General features: G+C 42.2%; 2 protein-coding genes across 3 annotated transcripts; one reads left to right on the top strand and one right to left on the bottom strand.

Moving 5' to 3' along the window:
* The first annotated feature begins 39 nt into the window (after positions 1-39).
* On the top strand, positions 40-10,829 carry LOC113018365 (ribonuclease kappa-A-like). The gene is made up of 5 exons (XM_026161432.2): positions 40-149; positions 258-414; positions 994-1,076; positions 3,606-3,732; positions 10,465-10,829. The coding sequence occupies exons 2-5, from the start codon at positions 340-342 to the stop codon at positions 10,480-10,482; spliced, it is 303 nt and encodes a 100-aa protein (XP_026017217.1). The 5' UTR covers positions 40-149; positions 258-339; the 3' UTR covers positions 10,483-10,829.
* On the bottom strand, positions 10,464-24,345 carry alox12 (arachidonate 12-lipoxygenase). 2 transcript variants are annotated; one of them, XM_026161323.2, is made up of 15 exons: positions 24,205-24,345; positions 21,319-21,465; positions 20,967-21,168; positions 19,709-19,790; positions 19,468-19,590; positions 19,274-19,380; positions 18,201-18,373; positions 17,905-18,048; positions 16,856-17,059; positions 16,585-16,671; positions 16,337-16,506; positions 15,201-15,322; positions 13,264-13,364; positions 12,941-13,111; positions 10,464-12,351 (listed from the first exon to the last, which is right to left on the bottom strand). In XM_026161323.2, the coding sequence occupies exons 2-15, from the start codon at positions 21,463-21,465 to the stop codon at positions 12,172-12,174; spliced, it is 2,013 nt and encodes a 670-aa protein (XP_026017108.1). In that variant the 5' UTR covers positions 24,205-24,345; the 3' UTR covers positions 10,464-12,171. The 2 variants fall into 2 exon arrangements, with proteins under 2 accessions (XP_026017108.1, XP_080154330.1); XM_080298204.1 differs by lacking the exon at positions 21,319-21,465 and having other exon boundaries at positions 24,205-24,337.
* Positions 24,346-24,391: the final 46 nt, after the last annotated feature.

Below are 24,391 nucleotides of genomic sequence, written 5' to 3'. Positions count from 1 at the left end.
TTCCAAAGGTATCTGCGCGCGGAGAGGGAAGGTCACATGACTGAGAACATTGCGGTCACGTGATTTCGTTTACCGGATTGTTACAGAAAACTTGTAACTAGAGGTTTGTGTTGGTTTGTACGTGACGGACGTGTCAGGCTTTTATTACAGTAAGTTAGGAGCAAATGTATCGCACCGCACACTAATATAAAACACTTCACTCGATCGGTTTGTTTCTATTTCTAACTTTCAACATCCCGGAACCTGTTCGGTCATAGTCACGTGTCCGAAGAAGCTACCGTAGTCTGAGATTAGTTTGACGCTCTCTGTGTGGACTAGTAATAGCACCAGAGTGGAATCATGCGTGGCCTCATCTGTGGACCTAAACTCGCCGCATGTGGGATCGTGTTGAGCATGTGGGGAGTTGTCATGTTGGTAAGTGTGGAGATTTTGCTTTGCTGCGTCGTTATGCGCCACTTAAATTCTTGTTACGAAGTTACTGTTCACTCAGTCACGTGATTCCAGTTTCTTAACATTATATATTTAAATGTGTCTGAAAACGGAGCCTTAACTCTTACATACACTTGTGTATGAGCCACGTGGGTTGAAATAAAGTTAGATTTTGAGTCCAGACTGACCCTTTTAAACGTAAAACGTGATGTGCATGACATGTATGCTGTTTCTGTGAAGGTGCAGAGACAGTGTCAGGCAAACACCCTGTTGTACCAGCAACTATAACAGCAGATCTATGGTTTGACTTTTCTGAATCTCCCTCCCAGTGTTAGTAGAGGGCAGCTTAGGAAGCTCCAGTTAAAGAGTAAAGAAAGACTGTTTAATCCAATAGCATATTAAATAGTCCTGTTTTGTGTGAATGTTTAGGAAGCATTGCATTTGTGTCAAAAACATATCTGGATCATAAAGAGCTGTACCCTGCTGTTATGTTCATTCCATTTGGGACCACATTACAAGTTACTCTGAGCCACTGCTTGACTAATATACTCCTCTCTGTCTCAGGCCTTGCTGGGCATCTTCTTTACAACAAATTCAGCAGTACTGATTGAAGATGTGCCTTTGACAGATGAAGACACATTTAAAGAGTAAGTCTTGTGCTATAACACATCACTCCAGATCTCTGCCTATGCAGCTGCACTCTGGCTCAATACTGGTCTGTTTGAGCTGGACTGATGCACTGCATGTTGGTCATTCTGTTTAGGGTTAGTATCCTGTCAGCTGCAGGTATCCTGCTCCTGCAGAGACAGTCACCAATTATGCTTCAATTTTCTGCCTTAAATAGAAGGAATGAAAACAGACAGCAGAAAAACGCTCTTTCCCTCGTAAAATGTAAATGAAGAAAAGGTTAATGATGTTATTTGATATTGCTGTGTCTTTTGTAGAAACACGATTCTTCCTTGAAAGTTGAAATCTGCCTCAGCAATAAACCACAGGTCACCAAATCTGTCCAGCAGACGGGAAAGAGATCCTGTTTTTGAACACGATGCAGCGTTTGGCCTCCACTTAGCTGCTAATGAGCTAAACATGGACATTTTAAAAGGAATATAAATAGTAAAATGGTTCAATCTGGTCCAGAATGAAAAACAGGAAGTTTGGACTCAAAGAGTAGCAGAGTGACTTCCTCATTATCAGCTGACTGCAGGTTTCCAACCGTATAAACGCTCGTTTTAAGAGAAAACATCCAGATGAACAGAATCAACCTTTTGGGGGAGGGGTAGCAAATCTTGGGCTAAACGACCGTCCTGTGTTTTTGTCCTGTGTTTAATAAGCCCTTACAGGCACAGCTCAGTTGAGCTCAGTTTTTATTCGATAGCGCCAAATCACAAAAACAGTTGCCTCAACTCACTTTGACAAACAATCAACACAGAACTACATAAAGTGCAAGTGTGCAAAACTGGCAAAAAAACCCACCAAATTGTGCAACACCAGACAGAACAGAATGATGCAGACACAACGGTGCACATCAGTACTTCACATCAGACACAGAGCCTGGTCGTTGTGAGGGGAGTAGTCTTCCTCATCATCACGTCCTGAGAGTCAAACCGTGCGTAGAAGTTGTTCAGCACATCTGGTACGGAGGCGTCACCCTCACAGGCAGGTGTTGTCTTCCTGTAGTGGACTGGATGACTGAGAACCTTCACAGAGTCTTGGAGAGTCCGGGTTCCCCACTGAGCCTCTCTTTCAGCTGTACTTGCCCTCAACGCCTTTAATACGCAAGTTGTTCTTGGGGCTTGGTGGGTGGGAATGACAACGGTATCCCCAACTTGATGTCCTGGCTCCCCTTTGCCATAGTGTTTGTGTTGTACCTCTTCAGTCTCTAGTTGCTTCTTCCAGTTGATGCCCTTGGTTACAGAATTTCTAAACTACTGTAAATTCCAGTGAGCACTGGAGTAAATAATGTGGAAAGAAAATCATTCCACCATAAACCGGCCACGAGGTGCTCCCACATACACATTTCCACATACTTCATAAACTGAGGGAACGAACAATGTACAGAGACAAAATATTGAAGAAGAAATACTCAGAAACTTTGTCTGTGAAGGTTCTCGGTCATCCAGGTCATCGTAGTCTAAGGAGCTTGAAAAGAAAAGCGTCTGGACTTCTTCAAGTTGCTTCCAAAGTGGGAACAATGGCATTGAGGATGCCAGTGTTCACATTTTGGACAGAGAGGACAGATGGTTTGAAAGAGGAGTAAAAGAAGCCATCTATGTCCACTGTGAGCGGCCATCTTTGAACAGAGGCGGGGCTTACGACACCAACTGTCTGCCATCTATAGTCCAGTTTTGAGATACTTCCCAGACGCCAAATGCCCACTCACACCCTGGGCCATCTGACCTCAGGAAATCACATGATAGGGTGGGGCCAGGTTTCACAGTGAGCTCACCCGAAACCCTGGCTCATGTGATTAGGTAGAGGATCATCAGGTGGTCCTTTTGTCCCTCTTTGTGGGGGATACACCCACAGAGCTTAAATCTGAGACTCTCCACCATGTGACCTTCGAACTGAAGAAGCTTCTCGGATGAGAGGTGAAACGTCTTCAAGCAACTTAAAGAAGTCCAGACGCTTTTCTTTCCAAGCTCCTTAGACTCACAAACTTTGTTGCCATCTACCAGACAATGGATCCCAAACACAGCCAAGGAAAGTCTCATTTGATTTCAGAGAAAGAAGAAGCTGCTAGATTAGCTCAGTCAGTCACCTGACCTGAATCCTACTGAAAACGTATGGAAATAACTAAAGGTCAGAGTTCATAGAAGGGGAACCTTCAGGATTTCAAGACTGTTTGTGTGAAAAAATGGACCAAAATCCCACCTGAGTAATGCACGTGACTAGTTTCTGCATACAAGAGGCATCTAGAAACTGTCCTTGTACGAAGTATTAAATATGCTTTTCCCTTTGTCATTTCTCATTATAACACATAATTTAAAGACATCTGTGGTTTGATTTCTTTGCATGTATGAATGGGATGTGTTGTAGTTCAATAGCACCTTTAGAAATATATTTACATAGAACATGCGTGATGTGTTCAGTACTTGTTCATTCTGCTGTGTATCTGCAGTGACTGAATCATTCATGAGATGTGTAACTTTTCTTTTGCAATGTTTCTATTTTCTCAGTTTAGATCCACCTCACAGGGCCTATGACGTGTACCAGAAGGTGGGCTACAACTGCTTCATCGCAGCTGCTATGTATGTAGTGTGTGGACTGTTCTCCTGCTGCCAGATGAAGCTCAATAAGAAGAAGGTGAGTTAATGCTTCTGACTTTTTACCTTGCAATGCACTTGAATTTATTTTGGGAGAATCACAGGATCTCGATTACAAGAGACTCCATCTTGTTAAGCTGTTTGCTCTTAGCCAAACAACATTGTTCAGTTGAACAATTTGATCCAGTTAGTTTCTTTTGAGGTAGTACTGGAGATTGAGATGGGTCAGTCCATGAAAAATCCATAAATGCTTCCCATGTAACTGTCCCAGACATCAGCTTTAAAAAACAATCCCATGGGGGACCACTAGGGGGACGTAAGGAAGATGGCAGCATAAACCTGCAGCTCCCGGTCAAAACTCGAAAGAGAACCAGAATTCGAATATTTCCACCGCTAAACCGTGTAATAAATGCCATGGAAGGTGGAAGAAGGTCAAAAAGACAAGGAAACATTAAGGATTTTGTGAAACAAGTGGAGCTGGTAAGAGGGGGCAACGCAGACATGTCCGAGAACAGCGTGCAAGGCGAGCAGATGGAAGGAGATGTAGCTAGCCACCCTCACGCAGACTTCCAGGACATCATTAAGGAAATTCACTCACTTAAAGCAGAGTTTAAAACCGAGTTTGCCACGTTTAAGAAAGACATCACACAAGAAATGAAGGACGAATTCGACAGCTTCAAGAAAGACATTAATACAAAGCTGGCAGAAACTGCGAACGAGCTAGCTAGCCATGAGACCAGACTCGAAGAAGCTGAGGAAAGACTGGAAGAGATGGAAAGGTGGAATTTGGCCGCAAAAGACGCTCTAATCCAGTCGCTTCAGCAACAACGGAATATTCAGACGAAACTGGCTGACTTGGAAGGCCGTAGCCGACGGAACAACATTCGCATTTTCGGCCTAAAAGAGGGCTCTGAAGGAAACTCTGTGCTGCAGTGTGTGGAGGACTTGTTGAGAGCTGAGCTTTCGCTCCCGCCGGATTCTGCTCTAAATATTCAGCGGGCGCACAGAGCTCTGGTGCCAAAACCCGGACCAGAAAAACCTCCGCGATCGGTGGTGGTTAATTTTCTTCAGTTCTCAACCAAGGAGATGGTGCTGAAGGCAGCGTGGAAGAAAAAGGTTGTACATCAGGATAAGCAGCTTTTCTTTGATCATGACTACGCTGCCGACGTGGTTCAAAAGAGGAAGGAATACGCTGGAATTAAGAAAGCCTTAAAAGAAAGAGGAATTCGCTTCCAGACGCCTCTGACCAGAATCAGGATCCACTGGGAGAGCGGCGCCAGGACATATGACAGTGGCCGGGCGGCGGCGGAGGAGCTAAGGAGGAGAGGAATACAGGTGGAGGTGCCGCAGCGGAGCGGGGAAAGCACGATGCTGGAGGAGCGACTGCAAAATGCATTGGGATGGCAGCGATCTAACACCGAGAACTTATAAGTGAGGATACAAACATTTGAATCCGGTGGAAATGACTGAACAGTAGAACTCTGAAACTAAAGGTTCATTACTCTGTTACTTTTCAAGGCAAGGTAGACCGGAAAGTGGTAGGTTTTCTTTTCTTTTTTTTTCTTTTTTCTTAAGGAACCTATGTTGGATCTCACGGGGGCCCCTAATCTGAAAGGGATATACCCCACGAACCACAGGGACGCTGTGGGTAAGAAATACGTATTTTCAGTTTCTCTTAAGTTTCTTGTTATCTTGTTCCAAGTTCTTAGAGTTAGTGTGGGATGCTATGATAGTGATAAGCCAAAAATAAAGCAAAACTTAACAGTGAAAAGATGAGGAATATAACGCTGGTGTCAATGAATGTCAATGGGATGAATAACCCAATTAAAAGAAGCAAAGTGATACTCAAAATGAGAAAGCTTAATGCCAATGTAATATATCTTCAGGAAACACATTTGTCGCAGGAAGAGCATGATAAATTGAAGAAATTTGGGTACAGAAATTCTTACTATAGTACTTGCAAGAAAAGTCGTAAAAGGGGGGTAGCAATACTTATTAAAAATTCAGTTAATTTTGAATGTTCTAAAGAAATTCGGGACAGTGAGGGGAGATACATTATTGTAAGAGGTAAACTAGAAGGGGAGGCGGTGACACTAATCAATCTCTATATTCCCCCTGAGAGCAACCAACAAAATGTGAAGACTCTACTTACTACAGTCATGTCAGAATCTGAAGGGATTGTGCTGTGTGCAGGAGACTTTAATGTGGTATTCGACCATAGAATTGATACAACAAGCACAAATAGAAGCAAAAACAGCCTGGCGAGAATGGTTAATACATTTATGAAGGAGCATGGAATGGTAGATGTATGGAGGGAACACCACCCACTGGATAAGGAGTATACACACTACTCAAAGACTCACAACACTTACTCAAGAATTGACTATGTCTTAATGAACAGATGGGATCTACACAGAGTAACTGAATGCACAATTGGAGTGGCAGATATTGCTGATCACTGTGCCATTCATTTAAAGCTAAATCTAAATAGTAGGCGTAGAAATACCTGTTGGAGGTTAAATCTGAGCTGTCTGAATAATAAAGAAACGAAAGACCAAATCAAGAAAGATATAAAGCAATACATAGAGGAAAACTCCACTGAAGAAATTAGCCCAACGGTGTTTTGGGATGCATTCAAAGCTGTGCTCAGAGGGAAGCTTATTGCTATAACTTCAAAACAACACCAAATGAGGAAGGCCCTGTACCTAAGCCAGGTGGAGGAATTGAAAAACACAGAAATATTATACCGAACAACTCGGAATGTTCAGCTCCAAGGCAGAATTAAAACACTAAAAAAGGAAATTGACAATATATTGACTGAAGAAGTGGAAAAAAAACTTAGATTTTTGAAACAGGATTATTATGAGAATGGCCCAAAGGAAGCTAGACTGATAGCACGGCGTCTTAGACAGCAGCAAGCTGTTAATACGATTCACAAGATTAGAGACCTATCTACAAATAACTTGCAGTATACCCAGGAAGCAATAGAAGAAACATTTAAGAAATATTACGAAAACTTGTATAAACAACCATGTTCCTCAAATAAAGATGAGAAAACTGCTTTTCTTAACTTCCTAGACTTACCACGTATTGGTACGCAGCAAAACAGCAAACTGACTGCCCCCATCAGTCATGAAGAAATATCTAGAGCAATTTCCAGTCTGAAAGCTAATAAATCACCGGGGGCCGATGGGTTCCCCTCAGAGTGGTACAAGAACTTTAAGGAGGAGTTGATACCAATGCTTCAATCATCATTCAATCATACCCTTGCGGAGGGTGTAACACCTCCCTCATGGAGAGAGGCGATTATCTCAGTAATCCCTAAAGAGGGAAAAGACACCGAATATTGTAACAACTACAGACCCATATCGGTTCTTAATGTGGACTACAAAATATACACATCTATAATCGCTAAGCGATATGGAGCAATTATGACAGACTTAATTAATGAAGACCAAACTGGCTTTATCTCAGGACGTAGAACTCAAGATAGTATAAGAAGGACCCTCCAAATAGTTAACTCGATACAAACAAAAAAGGGCAGTGCGGCCCTAGTAAGCCTGGATGCAGAGAAGGCTTTCGACAGTGTAGATTGGAACTTCCTATATGCCGTGCTTGAAAGGTTTGGTTTTGATGACGGTGCTGTGATGTGTATCAAATCTATTTACCAATCTCCTACAGCTCGAATTAGAATCAATGGCAGCCTAACGGAGCAAATCTCTCTCGAGAGGGGTACCCGTCAGGGTTGTTGCCTCTCACCTCTTCTCTTCACTCTATATATTGAACCCCTGGCACAGGCCATCCGACAAAGTGAGGAGGTGAGAGGAATAAGTATTAAAGGGGAAGACCACATCATCAGCTTATTTGCAGATGATATCATACTCTACCTAGAAAATCCAAACCAAACTTTAATTCCAATGTTTAATGTAATTAATATCTTTGCTGAACATTCGGGGTACAAAATTAATGTGACCAAAACTCAGATACTGGCTTTCAACTATTTGCCATCTGAAGAGGTTAAAAATAAGTTTAGACTGAACTGGACTGCAAAACAAATGAAATACTTGGGTGTAACCGTGACTAAACAATTGAGTGACCTTTTTAAAACAAATTATGATAGGCTGACCACTCAGATTAAACACGATCTAAACCGATGGTCAACTCTTACACTAGACTTTAGTGCAAGAATCACAACAATAAAAATGAGTGTCCTCCCACGGTTATTGTACCTTTTCCAATCTCTGCCAGTTAAGATCCCAGTGGAAAAATTCAAGGACTGGGATAGGCTCATCTCTAGATTTGTATGGAATGGTAAAAGGCCTAGAATAAAATACACAACATTACAACTATCTAGGAAGCAGGGTGGTGTGGGACTCCCTAATCTAAAAGATTACTATCATGCGGCCCAAACCAGACCGGCGATAAAGTGGTGTGATCAGAACTTTAATGCTAAATGGAAAGATATTGAAATAAAAGTACGGGATGTCCCAGTCCAGACTTTTCTTGGAAATGAGCAACTTAAGAAAACCTTACAGCATTTCCTTGATCCTATAACATCCCACACTCTAGAGATATGGTTTGGCCTAGTTAAACAAAGTAAGTTGGAAAGGGAGGTTAAGATGTTAAACTGGGCTGCCTATGTTGTTGGTGATATACTGAGTGCTCACGACCCAGGATTCAGGAAGTGGGAACAAAAAGGAATAACAGCGATTTGTACAGTAATGAAAGATGGCCATTTGATGAGTTTTCAAGATTTAAAAGATCGGTATAGTCTAGAGAAAACCAATTTTTACCGGTACCTGCAACTCAGAGACTACTTTTCAAAGGAAATACGAAGTTCGCGTACGTCTTATGGCATCCTGAATTGTATAATTAAATCATACAGGGGCCTCCAATTCAAGGAGATTTCTGTACTATATAAAAATCTAAGAGAGAACACGGCAACATCAACTGAATACATAAAAAAGAAATGGGAGCAGGAAATAAAAACTGATATCTCAACTGAGGAATGGTTAGGTATGTGTGAAACCCAGAACACAACGACTAACTCAAGATGCTGGAGAGAATTTGGGTGGAAACACCTTACTCGATTCTTTATTACACCAAAAATCAAAAGTAAACAGACTCAAGACAGTTTGCCATGCTGGAGAAGATGTGGTAACATGGAAGCACATCATACGCACGTGTTTTGGGAGTGCCTGAAACTGCATAATTTTTGGAAGAACGTGAGTCTTGTAATAGGCAATATCTTGGGCTACCAATTACCACACAATTTTAAAACTGTATATCTTGGGAATATTAGAGAGTATGTTCTGTACGACGACTTGTATTTGACAAAAATCCTATTGATAGCTGCAAAGAAAGCTATAACAAGAAACTGGTACAAACTGGCTCCGCCTTCATCACAAGACTGGTTAAATATTGTTGGAGAAATCTATGCAATGGAAAAAATGACTTACATTCTCAGATTAAAGGAAGATATTTTCGTTGCTAAGTGGGAGAAGTGGACATTGTATGGCACCAAGGAAAATTAATGAACGAACAAAACATTTAAGGTCTATGACTCTGTATATCTATTGATGCATGCCTGTATAAAAGTACATATATAAGCTGGAGTATGTATGCTGCTGAGCAAAGGCAGGCATGCATACGGTAGTTGATTAGAATTGGCACCCACACCTTCTGTTCGCTTTAGTTCTGTTTTGTTTTGACTGTGTGCTTGCATGGTTATTTCTCCTGTAATGCAAAACATGTCTATGTTTAAACTGTGACAAAACTATCAATAAAAATTACAGTGTCAAAAAAAAAAAAACAATCCCATGGAAAAAGACTTTTGGGCATCCTTGACGTGATTCTGGTAAACTGCCGGATGACTCAGGACGGGGAAGCATTGATCTACCCACACAGTATACACTGCAGAGGGGGCATTGCTGACTTCAGTTGAGAAATACTGAAAGAACCTCTTTATCCCGCTGACACGCCTTCCATAGAGGATGCAGAGTCTTTGGACGAGTGTGACATCACTGGGGGGGTGACATCACTCAGGCAAGTTAAACTTCAAAGGATGAGGTCGGCCGAGTTCATGAAGCCTCTGAATGCTGGAGGCCTGTCTTGGTTGGCGCACCTTTGCAATGCTGCATGGAGATCAGGGGTGGTACTTATCGATTAAGAGACCGAGGTGTTGGTTCCCATCTTTAAGAAGGGGGTCCAGAGGGTGTGTGTTGGGGATCACAGTCATCCTTATTCCCCTGGGTAAGCTGGAGGAGGTGGCTGGGGAGAGGGAGGTCAAAGCTTCTCTGCTTAGGATGCTACATTCGTGACCTGGCTCTGGATAAGCAGATGAGTATGGAGGCATAGTTTGTCTGTTCTTCTCCTGCAGCCCTGCATGTCCTCTTTGCAACAGTCATGAGGTTCACTTTATCAGTTATTCTTCTTCTGCACCTTTCTTTTCTACTGTGTCCAAACAGCTCAACCATCTGTAACCAGCTGTACGTCCTCTGATTTTATGGAGATGATGGAAGACAACTAGTTCAAAATTCATTTGAAGAAGTAAAACAACCTTGATCACAGAGATATGAGTCATGATGAGTTTATGGTCTTTCTCTGGTTTTAAACGTTATTGAATGTATTATGTCAATTAAACAAATAGGAGGTTTATTTAAGGTCAAAGAGGAGGATTAACTATAGTTTGCTTTCTTGTTTAATTTATAAACTGATGGTTTATTGTATTTGCTACAGTTTCTCATTTCTGCTCCTCGGTGTTGTTCTTCAGGAGTATCTCGTGCAGTAGCGCCACCTGGTGGAAGGATAACCTCCCCGCAGCCCACTGACAGCAGCTGTGTTGATTCTCACCTGTTTTTTCTTCTGTCTCAGGATTTCAGGGACCTTGTCAAAGGGGACGAGGTCGGACACTTTGAGAACAAAAAGTAATTTGACGTGTTAATTCTAAGATTAAACTAGTTCTACCTCTGATTACTGTGTTATAACTGTTTGGTTACACTAGTCAGATTGAAATAAAAGCTGTAAAACACTTTGGTGTACTTCTTAAATCAGAGAGTATGTTTGTAATCCTTATCAGTGACCATGTGACTGTGTTGGGAATGTTGATAATGAAATTAAATCATTTCTCTCAGCGTAGTTTGTCTGAAAGCGCCTTTTAAATCCTACGTTTACCTTTGGTTCCCTGGAGGACGTCCAGCTGTCTGCTGTAAGCAGACTTACTGTATCCACTGTGTTCTTCCTGTGGTGAGCGTCACAGTGACCCACTCTTTACTGTTACCTGATGAGTCATGCAGTAATCTTACAGTTGTACTGAAGCCACAAAGTACACACAAAGGCTGTAGCTTCATTTGTTTATTTCCCAACATTGTAAGCACATGGATATATCAGGATGTCTTGCTTTAAGCTTCATAATACATTTATATGTTTTAAGTAAAAAAGTTAAAACATTGAAGTTATTCTGTCAAAAGTACTACTTACTGATTACCCAGGATTGATTAAATGGAGGTAAACTTAACTTACCCTACTACAGAATTTCCCAGAGGAACCCACCCGAGGGATTAATAAAGTTCTATCTTATCTTATCTTATCTTATCTTACAGAAGGAAATATCTGTGCCACAGTAATAAACTCATAATTAATGTGAACACAAACAATGACTCATCTCTCCAAACATGACTCATGCAGGTTTATCTCTAATCTGACCAGTCACCAGATCTCAAGCAGCTGGGAACTGACATGTCAGACACTTCATTTCACTTGCTCGCCCACTCTGCACATGACACATCAGTCCCAACTGTTAGTGGTTGAGATGCAAATAAAGAGCTTCCAGGAAATCCTGCGGCTGGAGGTGGAGCGAGGCATCGGCTGATCGGAGGGTTGGTGGTTTGAAATATGCTTGGGCAAGATACGAACCCAAGATGCATCCATCAGAGTACGAGTGAGTTAATATTAGATAGAAAGCACTTAAGCATAAAAAAGTGCTCATTTGAACGTGTGTGCTGTATAAAGCACTGGCTGCTGTGGGAGAGTAGAAAAGTGCTACAATAGAACCGCTCCATTTACAAAATATTTTTATAGTCTGTGTAAAGAAACGTTTTTCCCTCCTGATCATCTCCTGCATCGTCTATTGTTTTGATTCATTTTTGGTTCATATTTAAAGAACAGAAAACAACCTCATATAACACAAGGACAAATTTCCAAAGTTTAAGATTTAAGATAATGATCTAGTCCAGTATTTACTTGTGCGTGACCTAACCAGTTAACCAATACCAACCTGTTATATGTCAGCTGGTTTATCTATGAAGATGTGATTGGTTAATTTCCTGCCTTTTCTTTAAGCACACTTCTATGTGTTACTATGACCCTGATGAAGGCCACACGCCGAAACACGCCGGTCAGTCAATAAAGTTGTTCCCTTCTTTGAGTGTCGCTGGAGTCCCTGCACTGCAAAGATTCACTCAGCAGTCTGGGAGTATTTCTATATGGTGATGCTGTTTTCTATGCGACTGGGCAGGAGAAAAAGGTACTGCAGCTCCAGTCCTTCATTCTCAGTCAGAATGTGTTTCTCGATCTCCTTCAACTCCATCCTGAACCTGTCGATCACCTCCAGGGCTTTGGCCTCGGTGAAGTGGTCCTCTGTGTATCGGCCCAAAGGAATCTGAGCAGAAAAGACAGAAACAATGTGAACCGCAAGTAGCTGAGGAAAAAGGATCAATTCCATTTTTCATTACAAAATATCATTTATACGTGTTGCAAGACTTAATGCTTCCCTGCATGTCTCGCTGTCTCCTCCATCTTAATGAAAGGCAAGAAAATCCCCAAAGAATAAGTAAAAATAAATATTCTGTGGTGCTGCAAGGTAAAAAAAATCAACCCATGCAATAGAAATGCCATTTTCTTTATTTAAGACGAACTGAGGTGACATGTTGTCTTTGAAATTCCTGCAGTTAACGAAAACGTATATGAGTGTCAAATATTTGCATTATGTTTATAAACATAAACCATTAGCAAAGAACAGATGGCTTGAGTAACCATGATATACACGTATCAGTAGATACAGTGACATTAGTGTTATTGCATCTATTTATATTAGTTATTTAACAAATATTGCTGACATTTTTATTTCTGTGTAAAACTTTTGAATATTCATATTTTTAACCGATCTATCGCCGTTATCGCTGTATATTACGTGTATATATCACTTATAAACTGTATGGGACACAGTATGGTGAGCAACTTGGACTCACTGCATCTGGCTGTGCTCGTCCCAGATGCCATGTGATGGCCATCTGTACACAGGACTGGCTGACATCGGGAAGCGTGGCCATAATCATATCCATGGTAACAGCATCTTTGTCTGTTGGTGGCGGTTGTCTCATGGTGCAGGGGGTGTTGGGAACCCAGGCACACCAGTCAAACTAAAAGGAATCAGAGTAGAGAAACGTTTGCTGTACCCCTGTGGTATCATCTTTTCTTAAATAAGTCGCCCCAACAAACCAACAGTGTCAGTTTCTGCACCTCAGTGCATCTTGTGTAACAGTGTCGACTGTCTTGTGTGTGTGTTCAGCACCTGTCCGTTGTTAGTTGCAGCATGCTGGGCTGTGCTTGTGAAGATAGCCACTGCCAGCAGTGTGCAGAGTTCCTCTCTGCTGCTGAGTTTACTGGGCAAACCTGGAACACATGAACCATTAAGTGGATACACAGGATACACACTTACAGGATATCCTGCCGAGAACTTCTGCTAACTGGAGGAGATGTGTCTGTAGTCTGAAACTATGAAAGGAAGGATGTGACACAATTGCTGCCTCGTTCTGGCAATCGCTTTGTTTTTATAATCTTGTGCAAATATATGTGAGTTAAATTTCACCTGGTCATTTGTTTTTAAATTCAATTAACAAACCAACTTGTGAATTCTACATTGCAGTACATTCATGTTTTGAACTTAACTGCATATAGTTACAGATAAATGATCAAGTGAAAGAGAGTTTGAGACCAGATCCAGACTGATTGTTAGCCATCAACACTCGTCAACAACAGTTAACACAAATGGTGCTGTGCGAAGTCTTGAACGCCCCTCATTTACTTATATTTTGGTAGGAGAATGGGGAACAGGTCCAATGTCCAAAAGTTGATTCTGTTCATCTGGACGTCTTCAGTGGGAGAAACGTTTCGTCATCACCAGGTGACTCCTTCAGTCTCAGCTGACTGCAGGTTTCAACCTTATAAACAGCACATTTGCATAATGACTGAAACCAGCCCACTGAAGGAACAATGAGCTGGGAGGTCAGTTCCTTAATCTTAATTATGCAGATTCTCATGACCATTGATCAAAGATCACTGATCAATGCCATGAATACCATTCACAGAGAGCTGGGGAATGGCTGCAATCTCTCACCTTCTCAACACAATCCAGGGTGTTCTGGATGTGGTGTTCAGAGCTGCCCACCAGCGGGTTGAGGATCGAAGCCAGAAACTCGAGCTGACTGAGTTGATCGTGCAGACAATCGGTCATAAAGGTGCACCCTGTTTATGTATCGTCAGTAAACCATACAGCCTTGCTGTAGACTCCCCTGGGTACATCCTGTGGTATGAGGTCCGCTCAATAGCTTTGTCCTGTTCTAACTGCTTCAGACAGTCTATCAGCTTCTTCCTGTAGCCTCTTCCTGGGTCTCGTTTCAGGAGCTCATAAGTATTTTCGTCGCTGAGTAGTAACAACATTTTCTCATGATAGTCTGTCTGGTTTAGCAGAGCTGTGCACCTAACAGGTCCAATGGTTTACTGTCATGTGCAAACATGTATTGCATGGCGTCCCTTCCACTGAGACCAGTTTAGAGCAGTAGATGGATCAACTGAAGGGCCAGATGCATCTCTCAGGTCTTGTGTCACATCGTCATATTATCTATATATAACATATATGGATACTATCTTTATCTCTCTATATATATTATATAAATAAAGATAATATCTATATATAATATATTTCTATATGATATAGATGTATATTAGATATCGAGATTAGATAGATCTATGTAGATATATCTGGGCTGTCAGGCCTTCGGTTAGACACTCCAGATGTCTCTCATCAACAGCTGGTTCATTTGTGCTGCCAGGCCCTCATGGAGTGCAGTGAGCTTCTTCAGCCAGTAGGCGGGTGCAGTCCAGCTCTTCATACTGGAGACTTTCTTGGATGTCTTCCACTGGTGGTTACTGGATGGAGAGGTTGCTGTGGTCTGCCCTCAGATCCTCTAACCACCGAGCTTTGCTGTTATGGGTTGCATCCTGCTCCCATATGCTCCTTGGAGAACTTAAGATGAACTTTTTATTGTTTAAATCTACTTTTGTCTTTAAACATTTTAACACTTTATGAAAAATGTAATAAATCTTTTAGACCAGCCGTGAGAGCGTAGTATCTCGAGAAAAACTTACCTTCACACCTAATGACATTTTAAGCAATCAATAAATGAATAACTTACTATACATGTCCAGGTGATTACATTAATAACTGACCAAAGTTGGGGAGCTCTGTGAAGCCTTCCTCCGTGATGTCTCTGATCCAGGCCTGAAGCTCCAGGTCTTCTTGCACATCATGGTCTGACTGGTAGTACAGGTTTACCATACTGGAGACAAAACTGGAGCAAAGGTAAAAACTTTCTAGTTATTTATAAGAATACACTGTTTAAAATAAATAGTATGGACATTCAGAATGATACTCAAAACATGTAAAAATATCAGGCTTTAGTAGTTTTTGCTGGTATGTTTCTTCCTGTTGAAAGGGAGTTTTCCCCACTGTCACCAAACTGTGTCCTCATAGGTCATATGATTGTTTGGTTTTCTCTGTTTTCTTATACTTACAATATAAAGCCATTGTTAAAACTGTTGTTGTGATGTTGGGGAGAGATGAGGACCTGGTGTCATGTAAGTTTTATGCAGAAGAGATGATAGGCTCTTCCCTTTGTCTTCTGTGAGATAAGCAGTTCAGAAGATTGGATCTAAGAATTCCCAGTTGGATATTCCAGCAAATGTGCCAGAGGGATCAACTGCTGCCTGAACTATGGACTTACAATTTGGTTTTTTCTCTGCTCATTTTTGCCGTGTTAGATTATAAATTTAAGAGAATTTGGACTTCCAAGGAATTCCACTGTTTTCCAGTGAAGCAGTAAAGGTAAAAAGCTGAGTACTAATAGATTAGAAACAGCTCGTACAGGTTACGCCAGCCTTTTAAAGTAACAGACTGGGGGCTTAGTTTTCCAAACCACTGAATTAAACCCAGTCGTAATCCAAGAGCACTGATCTAGAGCTGCCACCGCAGGCCTGCAAGGCTGGGCCAGTTTTGAATCAGAGTAAGCAGTGCAGACATCTGGAGAATAGAGGCAGTTAGAACTGGCCATCAGCTCTATCCGAGCTCTGCACCGCCTCCTGGGTAATCCTCATAGGATCAGAGAGTGGACTTTTTAAACACAGAGTTGATCCACACTTCCTGCACTCAGGTGCTGGTTCCACAGATCATCGGTACCTTGTAGAACTACGCAGGAACAAGGACAACATGCGTACTCTTTAAGCCACCAGTTCTACCCACTGCACCGCCGAATAAATCACACCCAGTGGTTGCAGCAAGCTAGCACACCACAAGCTTGCTATTGTACCTGTGTATGGCCTCCCACAGCATCAGACTGTGGTCTTTGTAGAAATAGTTGGGGAGCTGAGACACTCCTCTGTCACAGAAATCATACAGCGGCTGAATGGAGCGGTAGGTCAACACCTTGTACTCCCTCTGGGCCAAAATTAACAGGCCATCACCACCTGTAGACACAACCTACACAACATTTCAGGAATATTAGATCTGAATATTGAAGAGCTCAGTAATACTAAAGCCAAGCGTGCTGTGGCATACTCGTTTGAAGATGCCATTTGCAGAGATGAGCTGAGTGCGCCCCCTACAGTTGATCTCTAGAGTGTAGCGTAGATGAGGGGCCAGAAGCTGCATCAGCAAAAAAGAGAACATTTTGATTATTGTTGGAAATTTAGATTCTACTGGATTTATGTTGCAGAAAGGAAATTACAAATGAAGGCTTCATCTCTTTGCTTTTAAACCAATTCATATCAGATAACAACTATGACCAACAGTGAAAGTGCTGAATAATACGACTTATATTAATATTTACCTTGTAAATGGGGTGTACAGCAGGCAGCTGTCTCAAAGTGGCCACACAAAACACTTCTACCACCAGGTGAGTCCTAAGTAGGTGAGACAGGAGCTGGAATACCTGGAACTCAGAGTGACGCACCCACATCTTAGCCAGCAGCCAGGCCAGAGGGGGATCGCTGGGCAGGAATATGGGCGTGTCCCGGCCTGGAGTCTGTTCAAGCTGGGAAGGTGAAAGAGACTATTGAGCTGTGGCCCAAGAGGTAGAACGGGCTGTCGCTTAGCTTGTATAGCCAACACATGGCTTCAGAGCACCGTATCAAGGCTTGGTTTGTCTGAACAGAGTCACATGACCGAAGCTTCACCGTCGCTGCTTCAATACCTGATTCTGTCGTTTAGAAAGAACTGAATCATTGGCGGTGATTTTGTGCGACAGAGCAAACCGGTGTGTGACGTAATGACAGACATGGAGCCGGCGAGGAAGAGAGGACTTTCTACCTGCTCCCAAATATAAACAGGTCATAACCAGTTCTACCCCCAGGTCTCAAAGGCACATAAGAAATAGACTAGACATGCCGTTATAAATATATATGTTGTAGTATATTATATATAAAAGTACATATCCACTGGTTACTACACAACCAGACACCTTACAGCACAAGCATGCTCCCAGCTTATAATAAGACTCTGCTGTATATTATTATATATAGTGTGTTTTATTATTTTTATCACAAGGCCACAAGCATGGGGAGAACAAATAGACCCAACATTATTTTTTTACCCCCAAAAATACATGTTCAAAGCACCACAACAGCCTGATATCACACAGACCTGTCAGGGTGTACCCCGCCTCTCGCCCTAAGACAGCTGGGATAGGCTAATTTACTGAGCTTACTCATTATCTGCTGTAAGGTGCTTGAGAGTTATAACAGGAAGTCAAGTACAAAGTCAAGCTCAGGACCTTTTTGTGGTGGGTCAGCAGTGCTAATCACCCCACTGTGCTGCTGATAAAGTACCAGTTAATGAAATTTGTCCCTGTGCTTCTGTGTAAGCATGTAAACAACATACCTGTATAGCAATAGGTATAAGTCCTTCATCTGGGTGTTGATACAGGAGACAGATAGGAGCAGCGATGTACTGAGGGTGTCCCTTGATTGTGTTACTGGGAATCCCATCCATGATGGCATAGTCTAACAAGTATATGTTTCCTGCCTGGACAAGAGTGTAAAGGAAATTTAAGATATGATGGCAAGCATGCAACAGAGACCATGAAATAAACACCAGCAGTGAGACAATAACAGCGTCTACATTTGTGCCGTTCCTTTTATTTTATTGTAAAAACCAAAGTAGTGCTTTTTCTCAACCTTCAGTTCTTTGTTCAAGTTGGTCCTGCCAGCCATAGAGCGCTGCACCATATCTGCGGTAACAGGGAGGTTCTCCGGCAGCTTTTTGCACCTCTGGATCATCCTGGGGTTGGAACCATTTAGACACTGGTAGCCAAAGAACCAGTCCTCCTTCCAGTGCTTCATACAATACTCTGTTGTATACACACAGACACACAGAGCATCAGGTGCCTGTCGCTGTTCAAAGGCCTTTGGAACAGAAAGTACCGCCGCAGAGATCAAGTTCAGAGAGAGATAATGTGCTTGATCTGAAGTGAATATTACCCACATGCTTTTATGGACCATCTTCAAATTTTACAACAATTAGAAAGTCAGAATAGAACAAGGAGAAAAGGCTTTTAAATAGGCTGCCCTCACTGTCTGCAATAATCTAAAGAGGGAGGTGAAAGTGGCAGAACTGGTAACGATGGGAAAGTTGATAGCAACAAACTTCTCTGGCACAACTTCACCCACTCCCAAGGTGCATGGAGAAGACAAAGATCTGATGACGTGGCGACTCCAGCAACACTAAGTATCAGGGAACAACTTTATCAAGTGACGGCTTGTGGCCTTCATCAGGTAAGGGAACGTCAAACAGTTTGTGTTTAAATAAAAGTGGGCAACAGGAAACCAGTCACACCTTCACAGATAAACCAGCTGACCATTTCACATTTAACAAGGCGGTAATGGCTAATTGGTCCAAATAGATTCTGGACTGAACCACTACAGATTAAAAGGTCAGAAGATGTGGCTTAACTGTTAACCAATCAGACAAACCACCTCGTTAAAGCAAATTGGTCAGCTGGTTAATCTGTGAAGGTGTGATTGGTCCACTTGGATTTTTTTCTCTTTCCTGTTTTTTGTTTAAACACAAGAGAGACTCTTTTGGATCTGCTGCCAAGGAACATCAGCGTGATCCCTCAGGAGATCTGATCCAGCTGCCTACTGATGCCACCGTGGTGATTACCACTTTTAAAAGATCATTTTTTAGGTAGCATTTTGAATTTGCATGAAACTACTATTAAAGCTGTTTTATGCTATGCTTTTTTACTCACCCGCTATGGGACTTTTCAACTTCCAGAAGATACGTTTGAAATCTTCAAGGTCATCCCAGGATTTCCCAAACCAGATGGTCAGTTTCTTCAGAGATAACTCCAGCAAACTGAGGAGAGGAAATGAGGCGTTTGTTGTTTTAAAATCAAATTTGTTACAAATGTGTTGAATCATAGAGTGTGTGTGTACCACCTACGCGTAATGTAATGAATGTTCAAAGTCACTCCGCTTCTCGTTGTCAAAGCGGGCGTCTTGGGGTAAGTCTGCTTCTGTTTCAGCATCAACACATCTGGGAATCCCTGGAGCCCACGTTACCCATCTAACACAAAAATATTCAATGCTTCAAATCTGTGTTGTTACAGAATGTATTTGGTCAAATGTGGCTTGTAGTTTGTACAGTTTAAAGGGTTTCATACACCATAAATGTGAGTCCCTACCTGTAAGTCTTCTGTCGCTCCTGCAGCTCTGTTCTCCTGTGTTCCAGCAGCTGCAGTGCAGAGTCACCTGTCAGCGTCTTTGCTACAGGAGAGACAGGGAAGTACAACAGCAGACACTTGGAAGTTATACCATCACATTATAGAGTAGGGCAGCGATACCGATGAAATCAAGCACTAAGAAAAAGGGTCACACATGAGATAACTGAAGGAGTTCTGCTTATATGTAACACCGGAAATATATCTTCTTGTATGGTCTGACACTTACATAACAAAAGTCTAAGCGGAACCTGTAAACAAATATGATGCAAATGGAAAGCAGGCACAGCAGCCCAGTGTTTCACCGTTTTTGCATGAAAGACACAGGCCTCATTTACACCTTGTGGTCTTATCTTGATTATATTATCTGATACTGTGTCTATATTTATGTCTCAGCTGCACATTTCTTAGGCGGTGATGGCAACTTGTCAACAAAGATGATGTGCTCCAGCTAAAAACCTGAATCACTGGTCATCATTATTACAGCAGTTGCTGCTCTGTAGTTTTTGCTGAGCATAGGGGCAGGTTCTAGCTTGGGTTTAGAGCACAGGTGTCGGACTCCAGGCCTCGAGGGCCGGTGTCCTGCAGGTTGTAGATGTGTCCTTGATCCAACACAGCTGATTTAAAGGCTAAATGACCTCCTCAACATGTCTTGAAGTTCTCCAGAGGCCTGATAATGAAGTAATCATTTGATTCAGGTGTGTTGACCCAGGGTGAGATCTAAAACCTGCAGGAGTTGGACACCCCTGGACTCGAAGGTAGTACAGCAACAGCTACACATCCCCAGTGTGCTCATGCATGGGTGGACGAGTAGCCTTAGATAGCCTTTTAATCTCACCACCAACTGCTTAATGTGGTAAACTGACTGGGACTTTTAACCTAACATTCACACACTGATGGATTTATCAGGTGCAACTTAGGGTTCGGTATCATCTACTAATCTGCTGCTGGTTTGTTCTGCAGCTCCTCCTGTCTGCTCCAGCCCAAACTATCCTTGGACAACATACTGAACCAAGTTACTCTCAGATGCATCCATCGGAGTATGCATGTGTGTCAATGGGCGATTGATGCATGGTTTATAAAATGCCACACAGGAATCAGTCTTGTACTAAAATAGAACCTGCATGGCTTTAAAGGGAAATTTGCATCTTTGCTCAAATGACCTCAGGCCTTTTACACATGTAGGCATTGAAGGCAATGAAGGAATGAGACTCTTTCCTACCTGTTCCTTCTCGTATCTCCATCTTGACATCGCCTACAAACCATCGGTAACAAGGGAAAGTCAGCACTTTACCTCCATCTGGAGGCTCTACAGTGACATATTGACAAAACCAGTTGTCTTCCACCCAGTATCTTTGTTTCTCTAGTCGGACCAGTAGCACCGAGCCTAAAGGTGAAGGACTCGTCACCTTGTACTGGTCAACCTGATGGAAGAATAGAGGAAGAGAAATACAAAAAAATGAGGTACTTTCTATCTCAGACTGACGCTGAAAAGCTAGTTCATGTTATTCTGTCAAGTTGTCCTAAAAACTACTTAAAATGTCCTGAGCTGATCTAACCCAAACTACACTTACTGCTCCTCGACAGAAATCCAGTCCAGGGTTGTCGAGTTGAGTGCGCTCGCTCTCCCCGTTCTCCCCCACAAGCGTCAGATAAATGTAGTTGTTGGTGCCTGAATACTCTGAAGTACCAGTTGCTACTGTAACAGTGTAGACTTCCATCTAAGAAGACATGAGTCATACATAAGTGTTCAGCTAGCAACATGCGTGCACCTGAATACACAGGAAAAACAAACTTGCAGCTGTCTTGGCTCAGTGACGTCACCATGGTTAGTGGAAGATGTCACAGCACCGTGCTTCAGAGGGAAAATGAAGGGTGTAGCAATAGGAAGGTCTAAGTTCAAAGTCACAAGGCTTTTGTTTTTTAGCCCTTTTTTCGACTCTTCAAGTTTTAGGCTTTCTTGTCACAATTGGAAAGTCGGAGCTGCAGAGCTGAGTCTCTGATTCTTTGCTTTAAATCTGCCTGCAGACAAACAGAAGCTTCATGCATGTTTCAGCTATTTGTATTTATCCTTTAGCCCAGCTGCCATTTCTGTTACAGCTCCTGTTGGGACCTCATCACCCAACATTAGCATGTGTCATTTGTGGGGTGGCTGTAGCTCAGGAGGTAGAGCTGGAAGGTTGGAGGTTCGATCCCAGGCTCCTCCAGTCTGCATGCCAAGTATCCTTGGGCAAGATACTAACCCCAAGTTGCTCTCTGATGCATCCACTGGAGTATGAATGTGTGTGAGTGTAGTTAGAAAGCACTCAGTATAGAGGTAGTGCTTGTGGACTGGGTGAATGTGGCGTGTTGTATAGAGTGCTTTGAGTACTCTGGGAGAGTAGAAAAGCGCTATACAAGAATCAGTCCATTTGCAATAAGTAGCATTACCCAAACCAAAACTCTTTTGCAAGAGTGTCCTGGGTTCACACTTGCTGAGAGGCAACAGTACTAAGCATTGAGTCACCATGGTGACTGACTATGTTTTTATCCAAGCTGTGGATATAATCGTAGAGCTGGAGTAGATTTGTGTGGGTTTTTTAATAAGCAGTGTTCTCGGATGTTATATATGATCACATTTGCATCTTATACAAAGTCCACAAGTTTCTCCAGGAAATCAGGTATTTTTGGCGATTTTGCATGCAATGATATATGATGCATTAATATATAAGAGGAACCAAACTCTTAAAAAGATCACGCACTCTACAGCTCAAACTGAGTGAACATGTTTTCTAATTATTTAAATATTAACCCTAACCAAATGTTCAAACCGCAATGGTGCAAATGTAGCACATTTCATCTTCACACACACATGCACGCGTGTGTTCCTGTCCAGCTATCTTTGTGACACACAAACTGGTCCTCACAAATTCCCTCACTAAGATCCTCATTAAGATAGCTGAACGCGCGCACACAGACACAGGCATTAAGTAACCATTTCCTTTGGTGGTATATATTTCAACACAGTTAATTTTTTTTTTGTATCTTATCAAATCCCAACAACAGTCACTTCAGTCTGTTGCTGCATACAAACCCTACAATAATAAAAAGACGTTACTGGTAAAGAGCCTCTTGTGAGATGAGTGATTTATTTTTCCTTAAGGAAAAGTTTGAACATCTCAACTTCAAGCAAACTGTGTGTGTTACACCTCTGACTATCAATATGCATCTACAGATAATGCAATCAACAACACGCTACAGCTTCATTTAGAATCCAGACACAAGCGTTTCCTCACCGCAGCTTTTCTGTGTCACTGTCAGGTAACACCGCCTCCCAGCTCCAGCTCCTCAAATCTCTGACACCGAGGCGCTGCGCTCGTCTCTGCCTTTGAAATATTTGCTAACATTATAATCAACTCCTGACACTGACAGCAGTATACTGTGATAAATCAGTAGTAAAAGTCTACAAAGTGTTTGTATCAGCTATCTTTGTGCAAACTAACCAAACCTTTGCTGTGTCAACATAAACGTTTTTTAAATGAGAACCTTTTTGTTTCTTTTGTACTTTGCCTCCACATCTGCACAGAAAACAGAGTATGATTAGTGTAGGTTTACTGCTTCCTGTGCATATACACAATTAAATCTTGGTTGATTCCCTGTACAGACAGAATACTGTTCATACACTGAACAGTATACAGTCACTATAAAGGTTAAATTCTGTAAATTAATCTTAGCATCATTAACTTGAATACAAACCCGACTCTGACCATGAGCACCACAGCCATACTTCACCACTCCTGACCTGTTTATCTTGCATTGAACTATCTTGTATTTGAAAAACACAAACACAACTCTCTTGGTTTTGGATGAAAAACACAACTTACATGTTTTGACACACAGATCGAGTGTCTGATTTTAAAACGAGGACAGCCTCCCACCTGACCAGGCTGAGGTGAGGCGATAGCATTCATAGATTCTCTAAGAGTGCAAGCAGAAAAATCAACGCTTTCTTTGTCCTCTGTATTGAATGCCGCACTTTGTATTCTGTAACTTTTCCTATTACATAACCCATGCAGACGATGTATGGCGTGATTCAGAATGAACTACCGTTGCTGCTGCGTGTTAAAATAATACAATCTCGCACACACTCTTGCGTAAAACACTTGCGTAAGTTGTCTTGACCGAAACAATTTCAGCTGTACTGACTCAGTCACGACATTCCGGTACTTCAGCAATAATATTATTTTTCACATATTTAACGAGACAACAGGCGCGTGTGATGTTGAGCATTTACTGCGGCGGTTTATATGAAAGCTGAAAAACTAATTTGTTCCCCAAAACAGCTTCTGCTGTTTTCTAATGTTGCTTTTGTCAGTGGCAGCGTGTCTGCACGACACCGCTATCACAGGCTGGGCAGCGGAGGCTCTGACAGTCAGCTGTGATAATCTGGAGTTTGGAGAAGACAACAGAAAAAGACCCACCTTAGTCGCGCGCCGTGTTCACAGTGGACTGTCGCTTTGGTGGAGTGGAGTGTCCGGTGGCTGTCGGCTGTTCTGACACGTCCTTTTACTCTCTCTCTCTCTCTCTCTCGCTACACTCGTTTTTCTCTCTCAGCCTTTCTGTATGAGACGAGCACTTCTCTACTCCTGTGGTCAGTATATTTAATTA

Source organism: Astatotilapia calliptera, chromosome 3, assembly GCF_964374335.1.
Source record: "Astatotilapia calliptera chromosome 3, fAstCal68.1, whole genome shotgun sequence".
NCBI classification, from domain to species: Eukaryota; Metazoa; Chordata; class Actinopteri; order Cichliformes; family Cichlidae; genus Astatotilapia; species Astatotilapia calliptera.
The sequence above is the reverse complement of the archived record's forward strand: the minus strand, read 5'-3'. Positions and strand labels throughout refer to the sequence as shown.

What these genes read in the sequence shown, in the direction of transcription:
- LOC113018365 (XM_026161432.2), top strand. Translation starts at nt 340, where the DNA reads ATGCGTGGCCTCATCTGTGGACCTAAACTCGCCGCATGTGGGATCGTG. An exon ending in TGTGGGGAGTTGTCATGTTG is followed by an intron (nt 415 to 993) that starts GTAAGTGTGGAG and finishes TCTCTGTCTCAG; the next exon opens with GCCTTGCTGGGCATCTTCTT. An exon ending in GATGAAGACACATTTAAAGA is followed by an intron (nt 1,077 to 3,605) that starts GTAAGTCTTGTG and finishes CTATTTTCTCAG; the next exon opens with TTTAGATCCACCTCACAGGG.
- alox12 (XM_026161323.2), bottom strand. Translation starts at nt 21,465, where the DNA reads ATGGAAGTCTACACTGTTACAGTAGCAACTGGTACTTCAGAGTATTCA. An exon ending in CTGTACACCCCATTTACAAG is followed by an intron (nt 16,672 to 16,855) that starts GTAAATATTAAT and finishes TTGCTGATGCAG; the next exon opens with CTTCTGGCCCCTCATCTACG. An exon ending in CAAATGGCATCTTCAAACGA is followed by an intron (nt 16,507 to 16,584) that starts GTATGCCACAGC and finishes AATGTTGTGTAG; the next exon opens with GTTGTGTCTACAGGTGGTGA.